Source organism: Erithacus rubecula, assembly GCF_903797595.1.
Source record: "Erithacus rubecula genome assembly, chromosome: 3".
Classification (NCBI taxonomy): domain Eukaryota; kingdom Metazoa; phylum Chordata; class Aves; order Passeriformes; family Muscicapidae; genus Erithacus; species Erithacus rubecula.
This window is the reverse complement of record NC_136689.1, coordinates 80,957,567-80,984,332: the sequence shown is the minus strand read 5'-3', so window position 1 is coordinate 80,984,332 and position 26,766 is coordinate 80,957,567. Positions and strand designations below refer to the sequence as shown.

At 38.9% G+C, this 26,766-nt stretch overlaps 1 protein-coding gene across 9 annotated transcripts in view; it reads left to right on the top strand.

The window, feature by feature from the left end:
• Nucleotides 1-26,533, top strand: part of COBL (cordon-bleu WH2 repeat protein) — a 156,353-nt gene extending 129,820 nt beyond the window's left edge. For 7 of the 9 annotated variants that reach the window (XM_079300373.1, XM_079300371.1, XM_079300375.1 and 4 more), the window contains 6 exons: nucleotides 532-844; nucleotides 13,232-13,335; nucleotides 14,569-16,574; nucleotides 17,191-17,310; nucleotides 19,587-19,838; nucleotides 25,242-26,533. In XM_079300373.1, the coding sequence (XP_079156499.1) occupies nucleotides 532-844; nucleotides 13,232-13,335; nucleotides 14,569-16,574; nucleotides 17,191-17,310; nucleotides 19,587-19,838; nucleotides 25,242-25,259 (2,813 nt within the window). In that variant the 3' untranslated portion in view covers nucleotides 25,260-26,533. The remainder of the gene's footprint in view (nucleotides 1-531; nucleotides 845-13,231; nucleotides 13,336-14,568; nucleotides 16,575-17,190; nucleotides 17,311-19,586; nucleotides 19,839-25,241) is intronic. The other 2 variants (XM_079300377.1, XM_079300370.1) reach the window with 1 other exon arrangement.
• The last annotated feature ends 233 nt before the right edge of the window (nucleotides 26,534-26,766 follow it).

Here is a 26,766-nt window from a genome sequence, read left to right as displayed (position 1 = left end):
AATAGAAAAATTGAAGGGTCATAAAATCATTGACATCCACTGAGCCAGCGGTAGATCTAGTTTACCAATTATGTGTCCTGACTGGGGAATGCTGCCCCTTTTTACCTGTACATAGACTTCTTATTGGAAATGTCATCTGTTTGGCATAGAATAGAAGAGAGATAATGAGATTATCTTGTCATAAGGAGTAACAGGAGTTATTTGTTGAACTCCATCATTTAAGCTTCAGTATAATTCCTCAAGAAACTCTCTCTGGAAAAGGTTTTGTTTTAGAGAATTAAGGAAACTGATTTGCTATGGAAGTTGTAAGACCCAAACCCCAAAGAACCAGCCTAGCAAACCACATCTCTAAAAGCGAAGGACATAATTTTTGTCACTTTTCAAATCATCTTTATCTTATATACAAATCCTGAGCGCCCTCCCTCACGTTTCTAATGGATTTCATGTGGGTTTTTCCAATTACAAAGGGACAGCACTCTGATTTATGTGCTGATGACTTCCAGCTAACTTTCCTTGTTGTATTTCATTTAGAGAGCCCGCTGTCTGCACATGATAATGTTTATGTAGTGGATGACACGGTTCTGGAGCTATCAGAGGTGGAAGAAATGGCGTCAGAGAGCAGCTGCTTTGCATCAGAGGACACCACGGAGGACTCGGGCATTTTGAGCTCCCCGTCTGACATTGTGTCTCTGGATTCACAAAATGACAGTGTGAAGTTGAGGGACATCAGGCTGGTCAATGGCTACATGGAGCCAGCTGAGGCGGATGCGGTGTGTGGCACAGGGACGTGCCCTGTGCGGAGCGCCTACTGCGACAGCGTGGGACCCGACAGCGCTTCACTGAGGTAAACATCTGCTTGCCACCTACCAGTCCTCCTGGTAGGGACTCATTTCAGACAAACTTATACTTTCTTCTGCTCTTTCATAAGCCAGTACCAATGCCAAGTGACTCCTCCCAGTGAAAAGCTCATTGCCAAATCCCCTCGAGCAACATACTTGTAGCAACAGGCAAAGGTCACTTTTTTGTTTGAACTTGTAGTTACATTTCTTGCAAAAGACCGCTGCCCTCCAGAGTTGATTTCTTCAAGGAGTCTGGAATAATTCTGTTATTTTGTACTTCTGATAGCGCATGAAGTTTTTAAAAAATATTACCGTATATGGGTCTGGAAAAAGGTCATGCATTGAAGCCATCAAAAGCCAGGTGGAAAAGTACTGTATGCAGTGAACTTTGGAGATTGGTTTGGAAACGTTTGCATATATATGCATATATATATATGTATGTGTGTGTGTATATCTATATCTATATCTATATATATCTGTTCACCTAATGCTAACCCCCACTGGTGTTATACTTTGGGGTGGGGTTTTTACAGCATATTTCCTTTTTTTTTTTTTTTACCATAAACAAACATTTTTCTGCAGTTTTTGCAAGAAAGCACAAGAACCTGGAGTTTTAACTACAAACTGCCTTCAAGCACAAATGACTCTGACACTGTTTGTTTGCCAAAACTCACATAGTTGGTGGCAGGGCTGCAAAGGGAACCCAAAATTTATAGGACTTTGCAAATACAAACTGGCCAAATAGGAAGCTGTGCCTCCAGCAAGGAGGGTGGCCTGGTAATACTGACAGGGATCTGCTCTGTGTGATGCTGAAGAGTCATGGGACAGGGGCCAGAAATTCCTCTGAATTCTCAGTTGATACAAAATCTGTGCTTTCTGGTCTCTCTCCATTCAGCTGCTAATCTGTACCTGCTTCATAAAAGCATATATCATGACCTAGTTATTTCCATCCACACATTTCTGAGTGAGAACTTCATCTTAGATCATGCAATGGGTGATAAATTAGACCAAAGTTTGTTTTTAATCTACTGGAATGATCTTGGTGCTTTTCTTTATCCATCACTATCAATGGGAAGAAAACCTCACTTAGATACTTGCTCAACAATTCATTTTTCTTGTGATTTTTCCTTTTGCAGTGTCTTAGGTCCTGATGTAGTTTCTATTGGAATGATTAGATAGGCTGGTATAGTAACTGCAATTAACATTCCAGACCTGATCCAAAAAAGCAACCCATTAATTTCACTAGGCTTGGATTGGCCCTTTTGAGGTAAATATGCCATCCCAACTTTCTTCAAAATGCAGGATCTAAAGTGGTTTTCTTGAAAAACACGCATGCATGTTCAGTGGGGGATGAAGAAGTTAGCATTTTGTTGACCAAAGACATCAAAGCAAAGCCCCGTAATAAGAATACTAATCAGCGACAATTTGGGGGAAACTTTTCCTGTTTTTTTTAATCAAATAAAAGATTAACCACAAGTCATTGTGACACACTCCCTCTTGAGAGCCAGTATTCCCTCCCTCTTTCACCTCAACCAAAGATATGTATTCTGTCCGTGGCATTTAGATTTACCTCTGCCACACAATCGCACACAATTTTTACTAGTTGGAAAGAGTGCACAGAGAAGAGACAGTGGGGTGTTCCAAAAGCTGTCCAGCAGGACTTGAGTCCAGGGGTCTTGCTGAGCTACAGGAGTGGAAGCTGGAAGGATAGTGTGATGCACTGCTCATTGCAGTCAGGAAGGTGCTGAGACCCCAGTGCTGCAGTGCCCCAGTGCCAGAGAGAGACTGGAAAACTGGAGAGGGTCCAGTGGAGAGCCACTGAGGAGGCTGGGCCACTAGAGCACATGAGGTAGGGGAGGAATGGGTGTTCACCTTGGAAAAGCAATGTTCCTAAGGAGGGACCTGGTTGCAGCCTTTCCTTAACAAAAGGAGGACTATGAGGCTTCTCAGGCATACACTGTGAAAGGACAAGAAACAACTAACACTAACTGCTCTAAAGGAAATAAAAATTGCATATGAGAAGATTCCTCAAAATGAGAATGGTTAAGCAGTGGAAGAGCTTCCCCAGAGAAACTGAGGAATCTCCATGTCTGGAGATTCCAGAACTCAGCTGATCAAAGCCCTGGGCAGCCTGTTCTGGCTTTGAAATCAGCCCTGCTTGGAGCAGGAGATTGGGCTAGGCTTCCAGCTTCCTTTTTTTCCCTGTGTTTTTATTATGGTAAATATTCTGTATTTATCTAATATATTTGTAATTTAAAAACAGTGTTTTGGGACTGAAATAAGAGAGTTGCTGTTGTTTGGGGAATGCAGTTATTTTTCATAAATACTATTTATTTTTTAGGTTCTGGTACAGCAAAATTGCTCCAGCTCAGCTTAGGGATATAGCAAAAACTGAACATTTGTGATGTATTTTAATCTTATGTCAGCAACCACTTAGACTGACACAACAGTGATGCTGAGAGTAGTATCTTTTAAAATGTTATGCTCTGAATGTGCCAGTAATATTTGAAGGTAAATCCAATTCCACTCATAACCTATCTTAGTAAACAAAACAGCTTTGAAAATTGTACTGCTCTAATCCTTTTGAGGTCAAGCTGCTAAGTTTTTAAAAGCCCCTTCCAAAGTGTAGAGGAAAGGAAAAAAAGTAGATTTTTAAAACTATTTTCATGAAATTCTTGTTTTAATCAGATAAAAATCCATTTTTAGTGCAATTTTGACTACAGACAAATTTGGAGAACATCATTTTCCATTTTCACTGTCAGAACAGCTGCACCCCACTCTTAAAATGTGTTGGGAACTCAGAAATTCTACGTAGTTCTTTGATTAATACTGGACCAAACCAGCCTCTTAAATCCCCAGACAAGTCAAAATGCATTTCATGTGAACCATCAATATGAAGCTATACAGAGCTATAACTGCATTTCATAAGCTACAAAATATAAAGGAAAATTTTACAGAGTTCACTTATTTCTTTCTATCATCTACTGTATGCACTAGTGATCTAAACTTAAATCTAAAAGGAGGAGAAGAACAAAAAAATTGGAAGAATGTGTTGCTACTGTGAAGTAGTAGGGGTTAGAAGCAGTGAGACTGAGTTCTCCTTGAGTCTGAGCTCCACTGAAGCCAGAAATTTTATTTAGTGACTAATTTGGTTAAGGCTTGGGAAAAAAAAGGTTAATAAGAATAATGGAAACATTTAGTATGTCATTTTAAATTCTAAAGCTGATAAAAAATTGGGCTTTTCATCCCATGAAATAACAAATTCCTAAGAATTAATTGTGCTATGTGCTAAAATAATTTTGTACTCTGTGGATTGTGAAAAGTACCCTTAAAGTAAAATTATATTTGGAGTGTGAAGGGTTGCCAAAAAAGTCCAGGTAATATTTTTCCCATTCATTGTGTAGAACTTCACTGAAGACCACAATCAAGTTCTTACCTAGGTTTACTCCAGAGTTAGCCTGTGCTCCAGGAAATCAGGAATATTTTGCCATGTTGCTTCCTTTAATTAGTTGTATGTTTTACTTAAAATTAATTTTTCTCAGGGTTTCTGGAGTTGTTGTTCTGGATGTCCTAGGTGGTCTCTGTCTGGTTGTAATGTCTGATAGCATTAGAATATCACACCAGGGTCTTAATCTGCTGCTGCAGTCAAGGAAACTTGTGAGCATTTAAGGTACAGTCTCTGACATGGGATATGTTTGTCAGCTCACAGCAGGGTGAGATTGTGGCCAGATCAGAAATTACACCAACCACGGGCTTTGCACAAACAAATATGACAGCACAGCAGAGTTCCAATCTACTTCAGTTCCCAGAGCACAGAAACAGAAATTTCTAAAAGAAGGTACATAAATTCCAGGATTTCCAAGCTCAATATTTCCTCAACGGTTTTAATTTTCTGTTCATGGTAGGGACTTGCAAATGCATTCTTTTTTGTTTGGTTTGGTTTGGTTTGGGGATTCTTTTTCAAGCAATCATAATCTAAATACACTAATTAGCAATTAGAATATCAAAACAAATGTCAAAACACTCCACTTCTACTCTAAGCTCTGCCTCTAGCCTGTTAAACCATCTTGGTCTCTCTGCCAAGAAGAGGGATCTGTGAGATCCCCTTCTGACACTGTTTTTTTGCAGTAAAAGCCATAACACAGCTATCATATCTCAAAATGCATTTGTACAGTGCCTGGTGGAGCAAAAACCAGACCTCAGCTCGAGGTGCCAAGGGCTAAACCCATATAAATAATTGACTACATGCAACGTTTGCCTGTGAATGTTTTAATATTAACTGCTGAGTCTGAACATTGTACTACATAGTTCTCTTTATTCATATCCTTTCTTATGGTTGATGTCTTTGTGTTATGTATCTGTTCACCAAATTTTAATATATAGTGTTAAATGAGTAACAAGAAAACCACAGAGAAGCTGAAATGTTGCTTATGTAGCAGTAAGTACATCTCATGATCTCACAATGTTGCAACCCTGTCCTCCCATACCCCCTCTTTTCCCATCCCTTTGTGGTGTCATCACGCAAGCTCCTAGGGGCAGGGATCAGACAATTTTAAACGCCTATAAAGCATCATGCACACCTACTGTCTGGAGCTTTATAAATAATTACACATTGAAAATTATGTTAAAATAATATTATTAGGGATGCTAGGTCATGCGCTTAACATCAGCTAACTTCAATATTAAAGCTCTGTGTGTAATCTTAGATTCTCCCCTTTTAGTGCCAATTTCCCCCTTTTGAACTGTATGATAATGTCTCTGCTTACAGTGATGGGACTCAATTTTATTTTCTTTCTAAGTTTCAGTACTCAATGAATAAGACAGATCACTCAGTTCAAATTCTTTTCTGGAGATAGGACTACTTTATTTCCTTTGGCTCTCTTTATCTTACTCATTCCAGTGGTATTCACATGCTATGCAAACTTCAATTTGTTTCTCTGCACAGTGCTCATGTGATGTGAAGAGGTGGCATTTTCCTGTTTCATGGAAGGAGAGCTGATGGGCTTTCCTTCAGTGGCAGCAGAGTAGTGAACAGATACACCGTGCCAGGTCTACCTTTTTTTTTTTTAGCAGAGGGCTGAGTATTAAATAGAATTTCATGTATCAGAATGCAGTTCTCCTTTTCCTCCAGACTCTGTTTTTGGAAGACATTTAAACATTTTGGTTGAAATAAAATAGTAGTATGATTATGGGCATGATATGAATTGTCATGTGGATTCGCAGACATGTTTTGTTTCTCAACTTTATAAGCAACTGAAGTCAGTGTTTTAATGGGTTTAACTCTTAAGAGTGGTTCTGCTGGCCTATCCGAGAAAAAGAAAAACACTTTATAATACCAGACTTTTTTTAACTCTGAAAAAATTTTAAATGTATTGAAATATTTAAGAAATAAAAGTATTTAAAAACGTGAAGGGAGCTTTGTAGTTATAAAGATATAAATAAATACAGGCTTGTGTATGATAAAGAGACAAAATACTTTCTAAATGTCTGTAAGGGATTTTCCCCTCCCTTGAGTGTCTGCTTCAGTAGCCATGAGAGAGGAATATTTTTTCACGTACAGCTAGTAGAGGACATAGGGTGGGGGTGGGAGAACCCTCCAGAGATCAGTTCGTGCTGTGGGTCTGGACAGAGATAATCCCATTTCCTTCCTTTCTCTTGGAATAATTTGTTACCTTTGGCTCTGGTCAGGGTAGCTGAAGCTGCTGGAAGGTCAGACCTCTTAGTTCCCAACCTGAGAAGTACTTGCTGTTTGCTACTAAACTGTTTGGGTTCTGATGAGTTAGTTTAAAACAAAAGCTTGAAACGATAGGGCTGGGTGAACCTGTTCTGCTTAATTTTCAGTCCATTCACATTCAAATGTTACAGGGTTTTGTATTCCACTTGGGAGGGACAGGACAGAAGGAGAAGTTAGTAGCTGGAGAGAATTCAGTGTGGAAGCTGGTCAGAAAAAATAAAAATAGTGAGAGGCAGAAGGCAGGAAGGAAAAAGAAAAACTGCAGTGAAAAATAGCAGTGTATGTATGCATTATATATACCTTTGTGCGCAAACACATTCTGTGTAACTATTTGTCACTTGTCTCTGAGAAACAGGAGAAAGTTTCTCCATAGGATATGTTATATTTTTAACTGGCTCAGCCTATTTTACTATTTTCAAATCAATTTGAAGGGGTAGGAAAGTAGAGAAAGGGTTAAAGTGACACAGAGAACCTCAGGGAAGAAAAATTATTAAATTAAGACCCAGATGTCTGACAATTTGCAAGCCTCCACTTCTTACATAGTTTTCCTTCCTTATCTCTGGCTTTCCCTTTCCCCTTGTTCCAGAAAACTCTTCGAATTTGGAAACATTTGTGCACTTTTTAGCTGGCAGATCTTCAAGGAGGAAAGATATTATGGATATTATGGTTAAGTAATAGATACTCTCAGTCATTCTGGGGCAAGAATACTGATTAGCCTTTCTGTTAAACTCATCCACTGGAAAAATACGGTATGCTTTGGAGCTGAAGAATATTTTAAATATTAGAGAGCAGCTTGACTTGCTAAAGGCCTGGTGTTGGCTTACAGGAGAGGAGGGCTCTTGTCTGTTTCTATTTCTATTTTTCTGTGTAAATCAAGAGAAATTATTTTACTGTGCCATCTTTTAATTTGCAATGTTACATTGCGCAGGTGATGTAGCTGTACTAAGATCTAAATCATGCTAGTCCACTTTCCTGACTATTTCTGGCAGTTCTGTCAGCCCACAGGCTTTCCTGTTGAGAAGCTGTTGCCAGAGGAGGAGGAGTGGGGGTGCATCCAGCTATATGGCAACTACAAGCTGCTGCTTATGCAGCAGGACCCTGGAGCTGACATATGTCAGGTACTCTGGAAGCTTAAATCACCCTGGTATGTCACAAGCTTAGAGATTTCTAGCTTTAGAACACAGAATGATACTATGCAAAAACATATTTGTTTGCTTTCTATTTAGATTCTTGACCAGCAACCGTGGAGGAAAATTGTGAAAGGACCATAAACCAAGCTGCTGTTGAAAAATTGCTTCATTTTCCTTCTTGCCTCTATTTTATTGTTAATTGGGTGGCAGTGTATCTGAAGACACTATTGAACCTGTGTATAAAAGGATTGAAAAATAGTTAAATTCAATCTCTGATGACTTGTATTGAGATATAAATGTAGTGTAAAGACCTTGATGTAGACCCAGAACTAGAAACAGAACACAAACTAAAAATGGAATGGAAGTGATACCTGTAGCTTGTTCTTAAAAATATGTGCAGCTTTGTTTCCTATTGCCTATCTCAGAATGTAAAAATGAAGATTATCTGAATTCAATGGAATATGGCCATGTGCTTTTTTCCTTTCCTAGTTGCCTGCCAATTTCAGAAATCTTGTGTCAAACACAAGTGAAGACTTTGCTATCTAACCAGTCACAGATTGGTTGCTCTACCACAAAGTCTGCAACTTTTTAATTTTAACAGGCTTTGGTTAAAAATTCATTCTCAAGTTCACAGGAGGCAGTAGTAATGGAAAATATTGCTGGTCAGGTCATGGCTTGGGTGACTAGAAAGTCCTGCACTTACACTAGCTGCTCTCCTGCTGCAGTTGTATTACTTCCTTGAAAATAAATGAAAAAAGTTACCTAGCCTAAAAAATGCAAAGAATGGAAAAATGGTCTCTAAGATTGCAGAAACAGTTGGTTAATCCAGAAAACAGTTACCTCACTTTTTGAAGAGTACTTTGCCACATCACTCACAAAAATGAATGTATAAAAACCCTGAGTTTATTTAATGGCATCTTTCTGTCCTGATTGAATAGCAAGTTGTTTTCAAAAAGCTTCAGCCATACTTCCTACATTTTAAAATCCTTCAGCATCAGTCTCTTCTTTAACACCCACCTTGATACATACACAAGGTAGAAGCATTTCTCTTTGCAGCATTTGTGTAACTGGTGGATATCACAGATTCGTTTTAAAGAGGACAAACTTGGATACATAAGGATGGGTTAATGTAATTCCCCAGCACCAGACTGGGATGACTGTCAGAGCTGGGAAGGGAGTCTGAATGTTCCAAAGCCCAGTCTTTGGAACTGGAGTAACCATGTCAGTTTTCCATGTAGGTCAGTCCCTCTTAGCTGCCCAAGGCTCATGGGAGAATCTGAATGCTCTCAATGTGCCTCACAGCTGTCCCTACATCCCTGCATTTTCTATTGCACAGTGTGCCTGTATGGATTTGGCTTATTTGCAATGGCTCTGTCTTCCCACCCTGCCTAGTAACAGGTTCACAGGAGCCATGTTCTCATGTCTTTTGGTGTAGCAAATATTGTGCAAAATTGGTGAGATTGCAAATCACATCCAGTTAACCTGAGATACATATACTACTAGGTTTCTTCCTACCTGCTGCCATTCTGATAGGATGCAAGTTACCCTGATCTCTATATAAGTGTAAGAGTCCCAGACAGATGACTTGGATATCCTACAGCATTTAAAATGGTACCAAGAAACTGCATTTAGATAATTGAATGCCTTCTTTCATCCCTTCTCTGCAGTTTACATAGGTCTGTGTTGTATTTTAGCAGTTATGGTGGCAGGTGTGGTCTCTGCCTCTGGTGCCATACATGAGAACTCCCAAGAAGTGCTTGAAGAAACTTGGGTCAGATTTATAATTTATGGACCCACAGGTAATGCTGCTTTAACTATAACAAAATGGCAGCTCCTCTCATTGCAAATCCCTTGTCTTGCCACCAGTTTGGGTTTATTTTTATGCAGCATTTCCAGCTAGTTTTATCAGAGGAATTTCTCTCTTCCTTAGAATGTAAACCTTCTCATAAATGTATGTCTCCCATGGCACTAATTTGGTAAAATGCTGCTGTAAGTTTCATTTTGTCTCCAACTGCGCAAATGACTGCCAAGGAGTAATTAGGCGCTGTAGCCTGAGCTCAGTGGAACATTAAATGCTGTAGTTTAGTAGTCACTTTGCTTCGTTCTGTGCTCTTGCACAAATCTCTGCTAATCTACATAAGTAATATGTGCACAGGTTTCCAGGAACTGTGCACATTTGCCATTTTGAGCTTGGGCTAAATGCTCACTAGTGCTGTATTTTTAACACCTCATGTGTTAACCAGGAAGGCAGTGTAGAGGTTATCAAGTTCTTCCCTAAGTAAAAAAAAAAAAAATAAAAAAAAATAAAAAATTTTAAAAAAAAAGCATGTATGAGAAAATACCACTGGTAATGTTTATCCAGAATGTGAAACACTGTATCGAAATAAGTCATATTTTTCTTGACTTCTGGCCAGAACAGCTGTCAACAAAAGAAAAGTGTGTAGGGTTAGAAGGGAAGGCGGCTATGGAAAAAAATAATGAGGCCCTTTTGTTTTCCTTTTTCTGTGAGAAAGAGTCTTAGGCATATTTGTAAGTCATGTGAGCTACTGGAAACTCCCAGACCTTCACCTTACAAAACACATAGCCCATTCTAAATTCCCAGTGGTGAGAATTTTAAGAAAAACCCTTGTGATTAATCTATACCTTCTGGCTTGCTTTGTAAGTGAGTTTTGAGATACATCAAACAATAGATCTTTTAGAGATTTAGAAATGCAAAAGAAAAGATCTGTGTTTTTCTGAAGCTCTCTCTGTAGAAGCAAATAGGATTCTCAACCTTTCATTTTTAATTCATTGTTCTCTTTCCTTCAGAAAAATTCTGTGAATTGGATAATATTATCCCAGTTGTCTACATAAAGGATTGAAGCAGAGATTGGGAGACAAATTATGTATAGTCACAGCATAAGTGCACAGAGGATAATGAAAGAAACCACTGCTGACTGTTGTGCCCAGCAAGGAGAGGATAATTTTGCTGTGAGGAGTCACTGAAAGATTCCCACTGATAGACATGAGAAAAGAACTGGTCAGTGCAGTGCAATGGATCTGCACTCCCTGTTTGAAGCCCAGGAATGCTTGTTCCCATCCCAAATATGTTTTTCTAGATAAATTTTACATAAAATTCTCAACCCTATTGTTTCCTGTAGAAATTCCAGCACAAACAACCTTAGAAATACAGATTTTGGCTGTATGGTAGAAGAGTCAGGCAACAGACAGGGAAATATAACCAGGTACCAAGAGGGTGGTGAGCTGGCCTGGCCTTCATGAAATTAGGTCTCGTGAGTTTACAGATTTTTCTCCCAAGGCTTTGGAAACAACTTCTCCACAGTAGGTCAGAGAATGAGTCTCAGTGTGTGTGTCACTTATTTGCCTCCAGCTGTGTGAAGCTATTCTGCAAGACCAGCTTTGTAAAGAGGGAAATGGTATTTGCTTGCCATGATGGATAGACCTGTTGCTTAGCTGGTGCACAATTTAAATGGTTCTCCCACTGGTAATGCTCTCTCTGAGTTTGCAAATAAATTGTTTTAAATGCACTCAGCGAAGAGTACTTTTTAATAATTTTAAGAAACTTTCCACTGCAAGAACAATATGAAATTCAGTTAGTTTGTTCTTTCTGCCATCTTCACATTGAGAGTTTTATTTATCAGGCTTCTCTCCCTATTCAAATGCTGCAATAATTGTAAATCTTTTTGTTAGATTGCTCAGATGAGCAATCTCATTGATTTACAGGTGTGTGTGTGTGTGTGTGTGTGTGTCCCTCAGGGTACAGGGGGACTGCAGTCCTACAGCACTGGTGCCTGCACTGGAGACTTTGATTTCTTCCACCATCCTCATAATCCATCAGGGAAAACTCAGTTCCCCATGAATCTTGCAGTGTGGATGTTGAGCCTGAGCATCATTAGATCACACTGGCTTTTGGAGATGTTCAGAGCCTCAGTGGCAGATGTTGGAAGAAATTTTATTCCAGTCGCAGAGCACCCTGTCTCTTCCTCTATATTTAAAACAACCAATTCTGATTTCTGTCTTAGATTCCAGTTTAGGAAACCTCTTAGTCATATATCAAGCATTGTTGTCTTGAATTAATCCCATCTGTGTATTCAGATACACAAGAATGTGTGCAGGAGAGTTTTGGAAGGCTTCCTTGAAGGTGTGTGTTGTTGTTTTCATCAATAACACATAAATGAAGTCAGTTTTGTACGTGCAAGGCAGTTTGGGTAAAAGTAGAAGGATCAGGCTGCAGGACTACTACAAAAGACATGAATGCTAAATAAATAATGAAGTAAAATCAAATAAAATATCTGATGCTTCAACATGTCCTTTCAGTTGCTCCTGGTAGGAGAAAGGGAAAAAATCAAACAACAAAGTAGCAAAAAATGAAGCTATATTGTTGGACAAAATTTAAATCAATGTCAGGAAACACCTCTGAATTTTTATTCATATTACTATATTAAAGGTAAGAAGAAAAGTAGCATTTTTCAGGTAGTGTTTGGTTAACTAACAAAAAAATCTGTCATCTGTTACTATATCTGTGCAATTAAGAGTATGATCTTGAAAAGGGCAAATCTGCTTCACCCAGCTAGAGTTAGTTTAAGTGTGGCTAGAATGGAAATTCACTTTTTCAATAGACTAATCACAAGTCTTTCCTACTTTTTCAATCACTAATTGCAAAACTTAGATACAGTGTCACAGACCACATCTTAAATTCGGGTGAGGTAACAAAGAAATAAAATGTCCAATTTGAAATTCTGGTTTCAATGATTTAGATAAAAATGTTCTGCTGATTGAGATTTTCCTCTGAATTAAAGGAAGACTGTTGTGTACCAGGTTGACATAAGGGTGGATTTTTATTGTTGGTTTGTTGTTGTTTGTTTTTAATTTTAGGGGGTTTTTTAGGATTTTTTTTTTTTTTCTTATTTTAATAAGCCAAATCAACACTTGGCACTCATCCTGATTTTAGACTCATCTTAGGTCATTGAACAGCTTCATCAGTTTTCTGGCAAAATCAGGTCCCTTGGTATGTTTCATTAGAAACTGCTTTCACTCTCTCCCACACCTCAAGATGCAGAGTGATTGTCTAACAGTACTTTGACTGTGTTTATTTTCCATTACCATGCAATTTTTATTTAATTAAGGTGCACATATATTGTTACAGTGGGTGCACAGGATGGTTAGTGGTCTGCCTTAAAATTGTATGGATATGCAAAACCTTTGTCCTGGCATATGCTGTGTTTCTGCAGTCCAGCTGAAATGCATGCTTCACACTGAAGCCAGACCATTTCTTTTCAGGCTTTATTAATTGTAATATTTTGATTACCAGTGCAGTGGATGTGCTCAAATACCACTAAGATCTTTCCTAAGTGTGGATGTATCAGTATGGGGGTTTGTGTGTAAGGCTACACATTTTTCATACTTTTAGTAATGAGTTTCAGAACCCCAGTGGGAGCAAAGGGGCTGAAATTATAGTGTGTTTCAGAGCAACAGTGCAAAGTGAAAGAAAGGGGAGAGACCCAATGATTTTCTCCTCTTTCCTTTAGCAGGCAAGATGAAGCAGTGGCTTTGGCTAAGCATGAGAATGAAGATACATTCATTGCAGCACAGCTCCAGCAGACTTTGGCTAACCTGGATGAAGATTTAGAAGGTAGGAAAGTGTGTGTTACCTCTGAAGGGCAAAAGATAGAGACACACCCAGTGGATGCAGAGTTCTCTTGAGACATCCTGTATGTTTCTCACTAAGATCACAGGGAGCAACTCATGAGCGTGAGGTGGACTGTGGTTCCCCCAAAGTGGCTTCTTTGCTTCAGGAGCAGACACCCTTTATAGGCTCCCACTGAATATTTTTCAAACTGCATATCAGATTGTCGTTGTATTTCAGTGTCTTCTACCAAAAGGAGATGAACAGCAGCCAATGGACACATTTTGTTGGCCAAATTTAGTATAATTTCATTGACTTTTGTGAAGCTAAATCAGTTGTGAATGTATTTAATGAAGAATCCCTCTGTTTTTATTTTATCATTATGAAGTGGAGAAGGATAGAACATTTTTGTACCCAGCGTCTCCTCTATGTTAACAGGCACATTTAAAAGTTAAAAATGGAAAAACATGAAACAGTGGGAAGAGATAAAATGTCATATTGTGCTCCTCTTTTCCCTGCTGTGAATTAAAAATACTTCTCTATTATTGGTTTGTCAACAAATGACATCAAGTACTTTTTATTTAACTTCCCATCTTCATTTTTATACTTCTGCAATGGACTTAAGTCTCATTTGATTTCTTGTGAGTTCTCAGGCACAGCCATTCCTTAGCTTGTGTTGTAACCTTTGATTTATACCAGCAAATTTGAGAGGATATATAGCCCTCTTGCACAATGAGGCTTCTGGAGTCACTGGTAATAAAGGGTGAGAAGAATGCAGCAAAAATAAAAGTACTGTTTCTTTGTTTGCTTGCTCAAGGAAATCCTTCAGCTAGGCTGTTATTACTAACCAGGACTGGGAAACATAATTTGGAGTTGCTTGCTGTTTCTTAGAAATGTTTCTCCTTTGAAGTCATGTGGTGAAATGTTTATCACTCAGATAAGTTAGTCAAAGATAAGGTATGAACAATAGATGAAATTCTGCTTTCAGCTGCATTTGTTTGTTTCCCACTGACTGAAGCAGGAGGACTGCAGGAATATTTTGCCAATCCTAATCAGCCACCAGACAAAAAGAAGAACCCAGGCATCTCCTTTTTTTTGTAATACAGGCATAAAAAAAAAAAGCCTGTTACTCTAAGTGTAACTAAAATACCTGGTTTGCTTAAACTTGTACTATCTAGGTAATTAATAGTCATATTGCCTATTACTGCCTATATGTAACATTTTATGTGTATTTTGCAGCAGTGGATGGTGTCAGTAACTCTGATTCTGACTACACCAGTGAAGCCTTGAACCCACACATAAGAAAAGTTGAGGCCACCCAAGATGCTTCCATTTCTGTTCCAGTAACAATCATAGATGATGCTCCTGAATTTAGCACCTCTAATTCAGATGAAAATCAAGAGACAGAGATTAGGATTTCACAGAATATCTCAGCAGACTCTGTTAATGTGAGAAACTTCACAAATAAAAACAATAATGCAGGTTCCTTTGATAAGGGACACACAGATGGTGGAGCTGTATGCAGGGACCTAATATATCAGCAACCATCTGAAAATGAATTCCTTCACTTGCCTGTGGAACAGAGGAGAGATATGTTTGAATCTCTCACATCCTCCTTTGAAAAAAGAAATGAAAAGAACTTAAGACTGGAACCCTCTCCCAAACATGCTGTGAAGTCTGAGGAATGTAAATCCAAGCTGAGTCCATCTCACTCCAAAGCCATGATTGAAATCAGTACAGCAAAAGAGAAGCTAAATCCAGTCAATGAATGTAGTAGCAGAGAGAAATCTCTGAAAAAAAGTAAATCAGAGTTAGAAATCAAATGGCCACCAGCAAAAAAAGTGGAAGAAGTCCCATCAACACCCACATGGTGTCATCGTGCCCAGAATTCAGGATCGACCTACGAACCTAAAATGGGTTTGACAACCTTTAAAGTTGTCCCTCCCAAACCTGAAGTAAGACATTTTGATAGAGGAGTTTCACTCTCCACTGGTGCCATTAAGATAGATGAACTAGGCAATCTAATAGGCCCAAACACCAGTGTTAGTAAGCAGGTACAAGGTTCTGCCTCTGATGAAAGTGAGGAAATTCATATTGGGAAAGTGAAAGCATTCTGGAGGTCAAGTTCTATGGAAAAGCAAAATGATGACTCTGCTGAGCATTTTCCTAAAAAGTCAGCTGTCACCACAAACTCTAAGCCCTTTGCTATAAAACATGAACACAAACCTGTCTGTCTTGCAGCTCCGAAACCTGCATCACCACAGACTGTTACTACCCAGGCAGCTGAAAGACAGACTGAGAATGACAGGATCAAACCAGCTCCTTCAGTTACACAGTCCCAGGTAGCACCTTTAGCAGCCCCAGCTGTTAGTAAGGACAAGCTGGAACTCCCGTTCGTAAAGCCACACAGGAGAACTTCAAGTCAGTATGTTGCCTCTGCCATTGCAAGACACATCAATGCAACTACCTTTAAACCTGACCCTATGGAATATAATGAGAAAGATGAAAATAAGCAAGGGGCAGGAGAGGTTAAGAATGAAGCAGAAGTTTCACCAAAAAGATGTATTATTGTGGCCAAATACAGCCCTGCGGAAACAGAATCATCAGAAACAAGAGAAACACTTTCAAGTATTTTTGCTTGCAGTCAGAAAGCATCCCACAGATTTACACCTGGTGATAATTCTGGCATGGAAAACAAAGTAGTTAATATCAGGGCACCAAATCAAGCAACTCCTGTGAATTTCTATAAAAAGAATGCCAGTGTCCCACTTACTAAATCCTCTTCAAAGGATAACAGCAGTGCAGAAGACGATCATGGTTTAAACAGCAAACAAACTGTAGCAGAGAAAAAGACTGTGTTTGACCAGAAGTATGAGACTTTGACCCATACAAATTCAACCTCATCCCTCAAGTCCCCTGATCTCCAAGGAGTCCCATCCTCTTTCAGCTCATCTTTGCGAGTCACTAAATGGCGTCCTGCTAATGGTGCACAAGTTAGTTCACTTAAAGCTTCAACTGAGCTAAATGGTGCAGCAGCAAATGTAGAGTCAGAACAGGAGGAGAAACCTGATGATTCAGATGTTAATACTGTTGGTGAACTGGATGTTAATGTGCAGACCAATATTTTTGGACCAAAGAAGAAGTTCAAGCCTGTCGTCCAAAAGCCAGTTCCAAAAGACACATCATTGCACAGTGCCCTAATGGAAGCCATTCAAACAGGAGGGGGAAAAGAGAAACTCAGAAAGGTAAAGTGGAAACCTTTTTTAACCTGACCAGACTGCAGAGCTCTATATTCATCCTGTCAGACACCAGAGGTTTAGTAACTTGTGCAGTTGCTGGTGAGGTGGAGACTACAAGGCATTTGAAAAATTTATAACGGCAAAATGCAGACCAAGCTGCTACTTATTCTGCACATCCTGTACACTATGCAACATCATGGCTGCTGCACTAGCTGGAGGAGGCAGAGGGTACACAGACACAGATAAAGGAGAGGTCACTGAGGTTTGTCTATGAGCTGAACTCCTATTTCAGTGTGTTCTGTAAAAAAAAAGGAACACACAACATGGAGAAAACTTGTAAATACCTGCAGTGAAAGAAAATTGCATTTTGTTTTAATAGGGGATAATAATATGCCACTGACTTCATGCTCAGGGGATATGGACTGCATCTCTACGTACAGAATTACTATTTACACATACCCTTACTGTTCAGTGTGAATAAGGTTTTACAAGCAGGCCCAAAAAAATACAAACTGACTAGTCGTCATAGTTTGCATTCTGGTACAAGTGCCAAAAAGTGTTTCCTAGCTATTTCAAAGTAAGTATCTAATAATGATGTGCGGTTTATTCCTTCATATTCTAGGTTTCAAACAGTGCTCTAAATGGCAGTCATGGGAAACCCTCGTACACTGAGCCAGAGAATGAGCGCTCAGCCCTACTAGCAGCAATTAGAGGCCACAGTGGCACCTCAAAGCTGAAAAAGGTAAGGAATCAATATGGTCAGTGATATTTGAAGTGCATTCTATTCCTTCTGGGTGTTTTGAAAAAACCCAAATATCCCACAAGTGAAATGTTGTGCTGCAAAGAGAGAAGTTGAGGGGGTAACCATATGACAGAAGACCAGATCTGACAGGCAGAGAGCATAGCAGGTTCAATCCTATTCTCTGCTATAAAACTTAAAATTCTTTCAAATAGTGTGCTTTTATCTTAGAAAGAAGCATGTAGAAATCTAAACCAATTACAGGGAGTTACGTAGACGACATCAAATGTTCATCATTTTCACATTTAGGTGGGGTCTTTTTGGTTTGGTTGCAAAAAGTGGTTTGGTTTGAAAGGACTTAGGCATTATCTAGTTCCAACCAGTCTGCTTTTGGCAAGGACATCTCCTATTAGACCAAGTTGTTCCAGGGCCCATCCAACCAGGCCTTAAACAGCAACAGGGATGGGGCATCCACAGCTTCTCCACACAGAGGAGCTGTACTTTAGGAGTTTGTAGTTGGATTAATTTATTTGCATTACCTACCAAATATATACACACACATTCTTGAAAACACGCTAGGGCTTCTTCACACATGCAGTTTATCTGCTAACATGGTACAAGTTGTTTGCAAGTAATTGATGTTGATATTTCATCAACATTCACCACAACAGGATGATTCCTTCTCTCTGAAAGATTTATCTAATCATTAAAGCATCTCTTATTCCTAATAGCCAAAACCTGCATTGTTCTAGCCTTAGTTTTCACTCAGTTGACTAATACAGCCAAAGATGTGTCCTTGGCAAGGAGATTCCCATTTCCCTCGTGCAATGACTCAGTTCATTAGCACATATCCAGATAGCTGGCATGAGATAGAAAAATTCTCTTGCCTGTGTTGGGGAATTACTTCACCCCTCAAATATCCTTGCTGCAGGTAGGGCACAGCTTCCTCTGAGCCTGTGAGCAGGATGTGCTAAGCAGCAGCAATCTTCACACGTACTTAACTGCATTCTGCATTCATTAGGAATAAATAGCAATTTGTGTAAAAGAGGCTCTGACAATGAAGTCATCACAGGGACTTTTTGGAATACTTTCCTCTGGCAGAGAAGTTTTTGCTATGATCTTAAAGGAAGTTGCCTAGAAACCATATGCTTTTTCACACCATGTCACCTGTGCTAGTTAAATCAGTGTGCCTGTGTGTGTACAGGACACAATACAGATGTGCTGTCCCTTCCTTATCTCAAATGTTAGCCTTTTATCTAACAGGACATGATGCTCATATATATATATATATCATGTGTATATGTATAGGAAAGGAATATAATATAGATTCTCTCTGGATTATTTTAGGAGAGATGGATCCTTTAATATTTCACCACAGAAGCTCTGTGCTGCAATTTGTCTGAGAAATTAATTATAATGGATCTGCTTGGAAACCTCCTATTTTGGCCCATAGTACTGAATTTCCTAATAATTGCTGAATCACTGTAATTACTAACAATTCATCATGGTTATTACTAGTAATGGTATTAATGGCAAAAGTATCTCTTGACACAGTTGAGGAAAACTTGCTTAGTCTGAAAGACTGTCTTCTTTGCCTGCATGCATTTAAAGTAAAGAATTTCCAAGCTGGTAATTTTTGCAGAAATTTTAGTTTCAGAAATTTCACAGAAACACACTTGGAAGAATAATAAATTGATTTTATTCTCAGTGCTTTCACATAGCTGTCTCTGTCTCTAGTCCTTTTTTTTTTTTTTTTTTTTTTTTTTTTTCAATATGGCTGGAGACTTTAGGTTTAATGATTTTTTTTCAGTGAAACTATGTCTGAGAGCTCAGATCTGGAAGAGCTTCCCTGTCATCTGAGATTATTTCTGTGCAGCCCAAAAAAAAAAATAATCATATTCCTGGGTGGCTACTGCAGCCTTAACATATCTTCCTGATTCCAAAACCCTTGTGGTTGTTTCCAAATTAATGCCAAGTCCAACTTTCTCTCTTACCTTACATGCCAAGAAGAGTTACAGGATGCTGAAGCTCACAGTAAATAAAGATTGAGTTTCTGAGACAGACTCAATGCCAAGTCCTCAGTGCTGGTAATCAGCCCAGCTGAGTGATGTGAGTGAGTAGTAACAGATGTTCAGCCCCACGAGCAAACAAAAGTTCTATGGGTTTTACATCATCCAAGAAAAGTGAAATCGGGGTACTAAAAGTGCATCAAATGTCAAATAATTACAGTTTAGCCATGCTTGATATTAACCACCTTCTTCCAACTGCTTGATGAGCAGATCTCCTCAGTGGCCTCCCAAGAGCTGCAGCGTTTGAGGGACGCAGAACGGTCCTTGCAGAAGGCACAAGAACTTCAGGAAGAGCAGCTATGTATCCCACCTGCCCCTGCCCAGCCACCACCACCTCCTCCCATTCAGCTGGCAACAGCAGCTCCTAAATCCTCTGCCACAGCTTCAGGTAATCCAATGGAGGCAAGGCAAGCCCTGCTGGAGGCCATTCGCTCTGGTGCTGGAGCAGCAAAGTTAAGAAAGGTAAATGTGCTTTCATATTTTACTGTGGATGAAACAACCCATGCTTGCTGTTTTCAGAACCCTTTTTAAGCTGTTCTAGGCACAAATTTCTTTCTTCCATTAGAAGAAGATACATGCACTGTTTCCTTTAACTGAATCAAAGGTTGGGAATGTATTTGAAACCTTTGAACAGCTAATGAAACACACCTGTGCATATATGCAACCAGGTGAACAGACAATGCATTTTATTAGAAACCATCAAGAGCATGAGTATAATTTCAGAAAGCATTTTCATGACATTTTCTGTAGTTCTGTATTATCTGGATGTCCTTTAGAGAAGCCAAAGCAAATTTATAAGTAAATATTCTCTCCTAATTTCAGTAGTGTATCCTAGACCTTGATTCTCAACACTTAAACCTTGATCACACGTGCTGGGAGCTGTCAGTAAAACTGTGAGGTCAATGTAATGTCTGTTTGAACTTTATTAATTGAATGATGTGTGTTTCACTTTTGTGGTTAGATGTGAATTGGTCAACTCCCAGAGGCTAAATGCTCAGTTGCCTGTGTGTGATTTTTGGAGCAACTATATTTATCTCTTTGATCCAAGTTTGTTCTTCCCAATCTCAAGTTACACTACGTGTCTTGGTAAAGAGTTGTCAATTGTCCTGAGTGGAGACATCCCAATATTACACTGTATTATCCAAGAATAGACTTTGATCCAAGGACTTAAGGGAATGCAGAAAAGCAGATGCAGTTTTCCCAACATATGAGTTAGGTGATGCCAACCATAAATGTGTAAATAGTCTTTAACTTTGCTCACTTGTTCTCTTTTAAATAATTTTAAAATGCACTCAAATTTTAACATTCAAAAGTTGTCAAAAAAATATGGTTTCTGATAAACCAGAAATTCCACTGAATCATACAAATGGCAGAAAGAAAGCAATGTTTCAGGGAAATTTACATCAGCATGTTCTGATTACATCAGAAATATGGATGTGCAGTTAATTTTTCATGCGAAAAGTTGCATCTATGTTATGCAGATGATTATAAGGAGCAGCTGAATTCACACTTTGTTCAGTTTGGAGAAGGCTGAGGAGCAACCTCATTGCAGTCAGTGCCTTCCTTGAGGAGGGCAGCTGAGTGGTGGGCAAGTTCTCCTCTCTGTGGTGGCCAGCAACAGATCCCAAGGGAATGGAATGCAGATGTGCCAGGGAAGTTCATGTGACAGTAGGAAAAAGTTCTTCACCCAGAGGGTGGTTGGGCACTGGAACAGGCTCCCCAGGGAAGTGGTCACAGCACCAAACCTGACAGAGTTCAAGGAGGAGCTGGGCCATGCTCCTAGTCATATGGTTTAGTTTTAGACAGTTCCTGGGAGGAGTAGGGAGTTGGACTCAGTGATCTTTATGGGTCCCTTCCAATTCGAGAGATTCTGTGATTCTAAGACTACAAATTATGAAGAAGTCAGGCCTTTACTTCAACGACTGACAGAAAAAAAATGGGACTTGGACATTCAAGGGTACTTTGGGCAGTTGTTTTCTAGATACTTCCAAATTTCTTATTCTTCCAACTTCATTGCTCTTGCAGAAGTCTCTGAGGGGATCCATAGCTCTACTCATGAAAACAAGTCTTTATCTTTGGGGGTTTATTTTCAAAACACTTGGATAACAAGTGCAGGTCGTGAAAGTACACCAGATAGACTGATGTATTCTGCTAAATACTGTGCCTGTCTTGTCTTATTTCCAAGACAGAATAATTTTTGCTACTTTTGACATTGAAACAACAGAAAAGTACATCTCATTATATAGGTCTCTTACGAAAATAAAAGAGAGCAGTGTTTTGTCCAAGGCAGCGTATGATTTTCTTATTACTGTCCTGTCCTTCCAGATATTGGATATGCAAGCTAGTCTTATGAATGCCAAAGTCATCATGACACTATGACATTTGAGATCTCATGCCCTTGATAACTGATTAAAGTTAAAATTTTGTCAGATTTCTGAAAGGGCTTTCTATCCAGCATGTTTTAATATCTCTTCTAGTTTTATGTGTTATATTGAGAGCCAAATTCTGATCCTTGCCTGCAGCTGGACAACTTGTGACAGCAAAAGTTGAATCCATAGAGGAGAGAGAATACATAATAGCTGAATATCAGTGTTTTCTTCCTTTACCTGTAACTAAGGAACACTGAGTTTTTTGTAGGCAGTGGCTGACAAGTTGCTTTGTGCCCCTGCTGAAGCAAATTTTTTCTTTGCTTTGCCTCCTCTGTCAAAGTTCTATGATGTTGTGGTTTAGAGATGTGAGCACAGCGCTGTTTTTGGCTCAGCTTTCTGGAAGATTTTGGTTGCAGCAATTAGACAGCAGAGTAGGTAGTTCAGTTCAGTAATGGCATCTGTTTCTCTTCCATTGTCTTCCCAAGTCTTCTGGGACAAAGGCTTCTGACAGCAAAGTCATTTATTTAGCTAATATTGCGGAGAACTGGGAAAAATCTGTGTTGCTGACAGCAAAGTCATTTATTTAGCTAATATTGTAGAGAGCTGGGAAGAATCTGTGTTGCATAATTATGTGTGACTCGGTGCTTATTTATGTGGGGTTAGTTGCAATGGAAGTAGATCAAACGTAGCTGTCATGGGAAGCAAATGTAAAAAGCAACCAATTGCCTAGATAAGGAGCATCCCAACAAACATCTGAGCTCAAGTAATATCTGTGAAAAGGCAGCTCCTCCACTCTTCCCCTGATTACACAGCTGTTTGCTAAAGTCATGAACTTCAAGGTTAAAAGATTCGCTCTGCAGGAAATGAGGAGAGAAGTTGCTGCAGGCTGACCTTGCTTAGCTGAGAGTCAGGGTCTGCACAGCACAGTCTCTAATTGGGTCAGCCAAAAGAAACCAGAGCAGAAATAGATGCTTGAGGGAAATGCCAAGTATAGGCAAGATAGTCTATGCATAGCTCTCCTCACTCTTCCTTAATCCAGTTTTTGGAGTACTGTGCCTGTTTTGGCAGATAAATTACTCTTTGTTTTGAAGAAATGACTTCTGTTTTATTGCACACTTCTGCTGTCCACAGACTCCTGAAGGAAAATTCTTTCAGGTGGCAAGCCCAGTTGAGTCTGCTCAGTCAAATGTTCATCCCCAGTGCAGGGTAGTTCAGAGACCTTCTATAAAGTCATGCTACAGATCCTACCCAAAAGAAAGGGAGACACAGAAGTGTTGCAGGAATGGGATGAATTTACCAGCCTGGAGAAGACTTGATAATGTGCAAGGAAGTAACCCTTTTCTTCAGTTTTGAAATGGTCTGTCAAGGAACCTGACAGGTGTTCATCACAGCCAAAGTTCAACAGCAAGTCAGGGAGGTGGCATCAAGTAAAGCCACCAGCCATGATGGGTTTCCTGGTGTTTTAGTGGTTACTATGAGAATGAGCATGTCTCACTGGCAGGGAGGCTGTCCCTGCCATGGGTCTGCTGCACATGCAAAGGGGAATCAGCTGCTCTAGGAAGTAAACAGCTCATCTGAGACTAAATTTTGGCTAATTCTGGAGGACAAAACTCAGGTCATAGACCTGCACCATTTGATGTTCTGATTTAAAAGTGAGCTAGTGTTTTCCTTAAATTCTGTCAAACAGTTTCATATAGTTCAGTTTATATATATGCACAGTTTTTAACTTCCTATTTGCCATCTCACAAAATGCAAAATAATATAGCTAGATGTCTGAAATTCTCTATATCAATGCATGTGTATTTTTGTGTTTATGTAACTTGCCTTGGGATTTACCATGATTATTTGTGGAAAAAAACCCATAACTACACATGCAAATAACCTGTTAGATGTCTAGCTGTAGGTATAGTTGCAGCACAAGTCCATGCAGGATTAAAAATCTTACTCAACAAAGGGAAGCTATAAAAGTTGCTTTAGCTTATATGCCATACAGTCATTTTAGGTAAAGTTGTACCCAGAGATTTGGTAGAAATATTGCAGGGGAATGTGTCTGCACATGGTAGGGAAATCAAGTTATATCTCTGAAGAACAGGCTGTTACTCTTGGTAAAATGGTTGCTTTCAACCACTTTTTAATGGTATGTTCAAGGGAGATTCTGCAGATTCTGTGTATTTTCCAATAAAGATTGGAGTTGCACCCAAGTAGCCTTTTCTGTTTTTTCACTGAGATTTTAAAAATTAATTTGGCTCCATCACAGTTCCCACAAGAATTTATGGTGATGTTTGGCATCAGCATTAGGTCACGTCAGCTCTTGATACGTGCAGTGTATCATTCTGTTGGCAATCAAAGGAGCCAGGTAAGGTAATTACTGCACCAATTGCAATGAGTCCCTGTGTCCTCTGGGATAATTTGGAGTTGGTTGTCAACAAGTAATGCATCAATCAGAACTATGGCATCTTGAGTGTCTTCTAGGAAGCATGGCCTAGTTCCATACCTTTATGTCAAGCAGTGGACTATTCTTCTCACATAAACAAAGTATAATAGTGAATGAATAAATACTCTTTCTTATGATCAGTATCTGTGGGTGCAGTGAACGAAATTACTGACTCAAAGCCACAGTTGATGTAGGCATTGGTATGCTGGAAATGGGGCAGGAGGCCCAATGATAAGGTTGGCCAAGTTTGATATGTAAGTAGTCAAATGAGGCTGTAAAATGATTCTGGTTCCCATGCAGTGAGAGGCAGGCATTTGCATGCTGTTACTCTGTTTGAAATGGAAGATAAAACATAATTTGAACTCTTCACCTTGCTAATAATTTATACCATGACCTATTTTTTTCCTCAAGAGTAAGGGTCAAAATGGAGAATTTATACTTGATCAAATGCATTATTCTTGTTCAGCTTTTGTGGTGACCTTAATGCATATCTCTCTGATAGAATCAAAGCTCAGTAACTTTGGATTTGGAAGAGCACCTTAGCATATGTATTTAAAATAAAGCATATGCTTAGATGACCTGAGGAGTGGGAAGGAAGATAAGCATTTGTTTAAGTGTTTTCCTGAATCACAGCCACTGGGAGTTTCCTTCATGCAATCAGGAAGGACTCATCAATTGATTTTTATGGCCAGTGACAGCTAAGCAATACAGAACAGATTTTGACTGACAGAGGTTGCATACTTTCAGCCTGGGATTCTGTTCATTCCACAAAATGAAGGAATTCCACAGAAAAATGCATTACCTATGCTCCAGAAATAACACAATTGCAAACATAATACCTAAGGATGTATGAGGTGTGGGTTTTTTAGGGAAGGATAGCACTTTTCATTAGACCAAGTGAAATAGCTGGAGAAAAAAAAGCAGATAAGCTTAAGTAGTCTCAAGGAGCAGATGAAGAGACCAAGCTTGAAAACAGCCCCATGGGAGAATGTTTGGTTAACAATGTCAACAGTTGGAGGTTTAAAAATATCTTGAATGATCATGTGCTTTTCTTTGTTACAGGTCCCTCTGCTCGTTTGAAACATGTAAAAGAATAGCTACCTGGAAAATCTAAACCTGTATGCACCCATAATCATAATTCAAAGTCTGAAGTGGCAAAAAAAACATCAAGAAGTTTAGTTTATTCTCTTGACTACAAGCCAAAATAAGTTGTAGTTAATTTTCTGTGTGTTCCTGCATAATGGTTCTAAGGGGAAAATATGTTGCTCTGCTGTAAAGCTTCTGTGCCAAGGAATTGTGTTTTGCCTCTGAATATTTAAGGTTGCCAATAAACTATTCTTGTTGGCAGGTTAATAAGAATATAAACACTGTGCAGTTCTGTGTTAATACTTAATTGTGTTTATGGGCAAAACTAAAAACTTTGCTAGTTATCTAAAAAGTAATACTCATTTCCAGCTGTTAAAATATGTAACTATTTCAAACTATTTACTTGCTTCTCTTTTGATTTCAAGAAGGGCTGTAAGTGATTAGGGTGAAAACCAGAGTAAAGATCTATAAAAAATAATCACAAGAAAAAAGTTATGATACCTAAATTGTTATGTGCTGGGGTCATTGGTTTTTAAATTAAATTAACTTGGTATCTGTGCTGGAGCTCTGAGAAAGCAGGCAATCAATAATGAATGTGAGACAGTGTCTATTGAAAAGTTACTTATGGGATATGAAGTATAGAATGCTAATGTGCAGAGACATGCTGAACCCTAGTAACAAACATGGCACTTCAAAATATTGAGCCACCTTAAAGGATCTCTATTTGCAACAGACTGTGAAGGTTATAAATAAGATTCAGAGTACAGAGGCCCAAGAAGTAGAATTCACTCTGCACTGTAAAATGAAGAGAAGCTGGTTTATATCAGTAATCAGGACTTTTGTGGTCTGTTGTAAAGGTCATGAATAAGTTGGCCCTTGATTCCTAATTTGTATGACTGTTGTATGTTGTCTCACAAGTATTTATAGCAGCATCTTTTTCAGATGTTAACTACTTTGGTAGTTGTTGTACATATTTTGAAAATATTTCGTTAAATTGATTAACTTAAAAAGGACAAATTAATTTCTTTTTCACATTTCCTATATTGTAATGAAACTGAAGAAGAGGAAGTTTGTACATTTACATTTTTATAATTACTGACTACAGTGGTGGCAGATTTTTTCTTTAAGCTGAAATTTGAAATGTATAGCTATGGAATGTTGAAAATACGAGAATATTTAGCCATTTGCATTTAATGTGACTATATATTATATATTGTAAAATATTGATGTCTGTTAGTGCCACAAATAAAAACAAAATCAAAACCTGACATGACTTTAAAAGCACTTTTCTTTTTATTTTTTTCCTTTTTTTTTTTTTTTTTTTGGTCAGATATTTTCCATTTATTGTAAGAACTTAGAACTAGAAATGGACTTGAGCAAACCACTATGCTGTGCTCAGTATCTCAAGCCTAACATAAAATATCTCAAGCCAGGAAAGTGCTCACAGCTAACAGTTTAGAAGTGCAGAAGAAATCACCAGCTAGGGTCAATATGTGAGCTA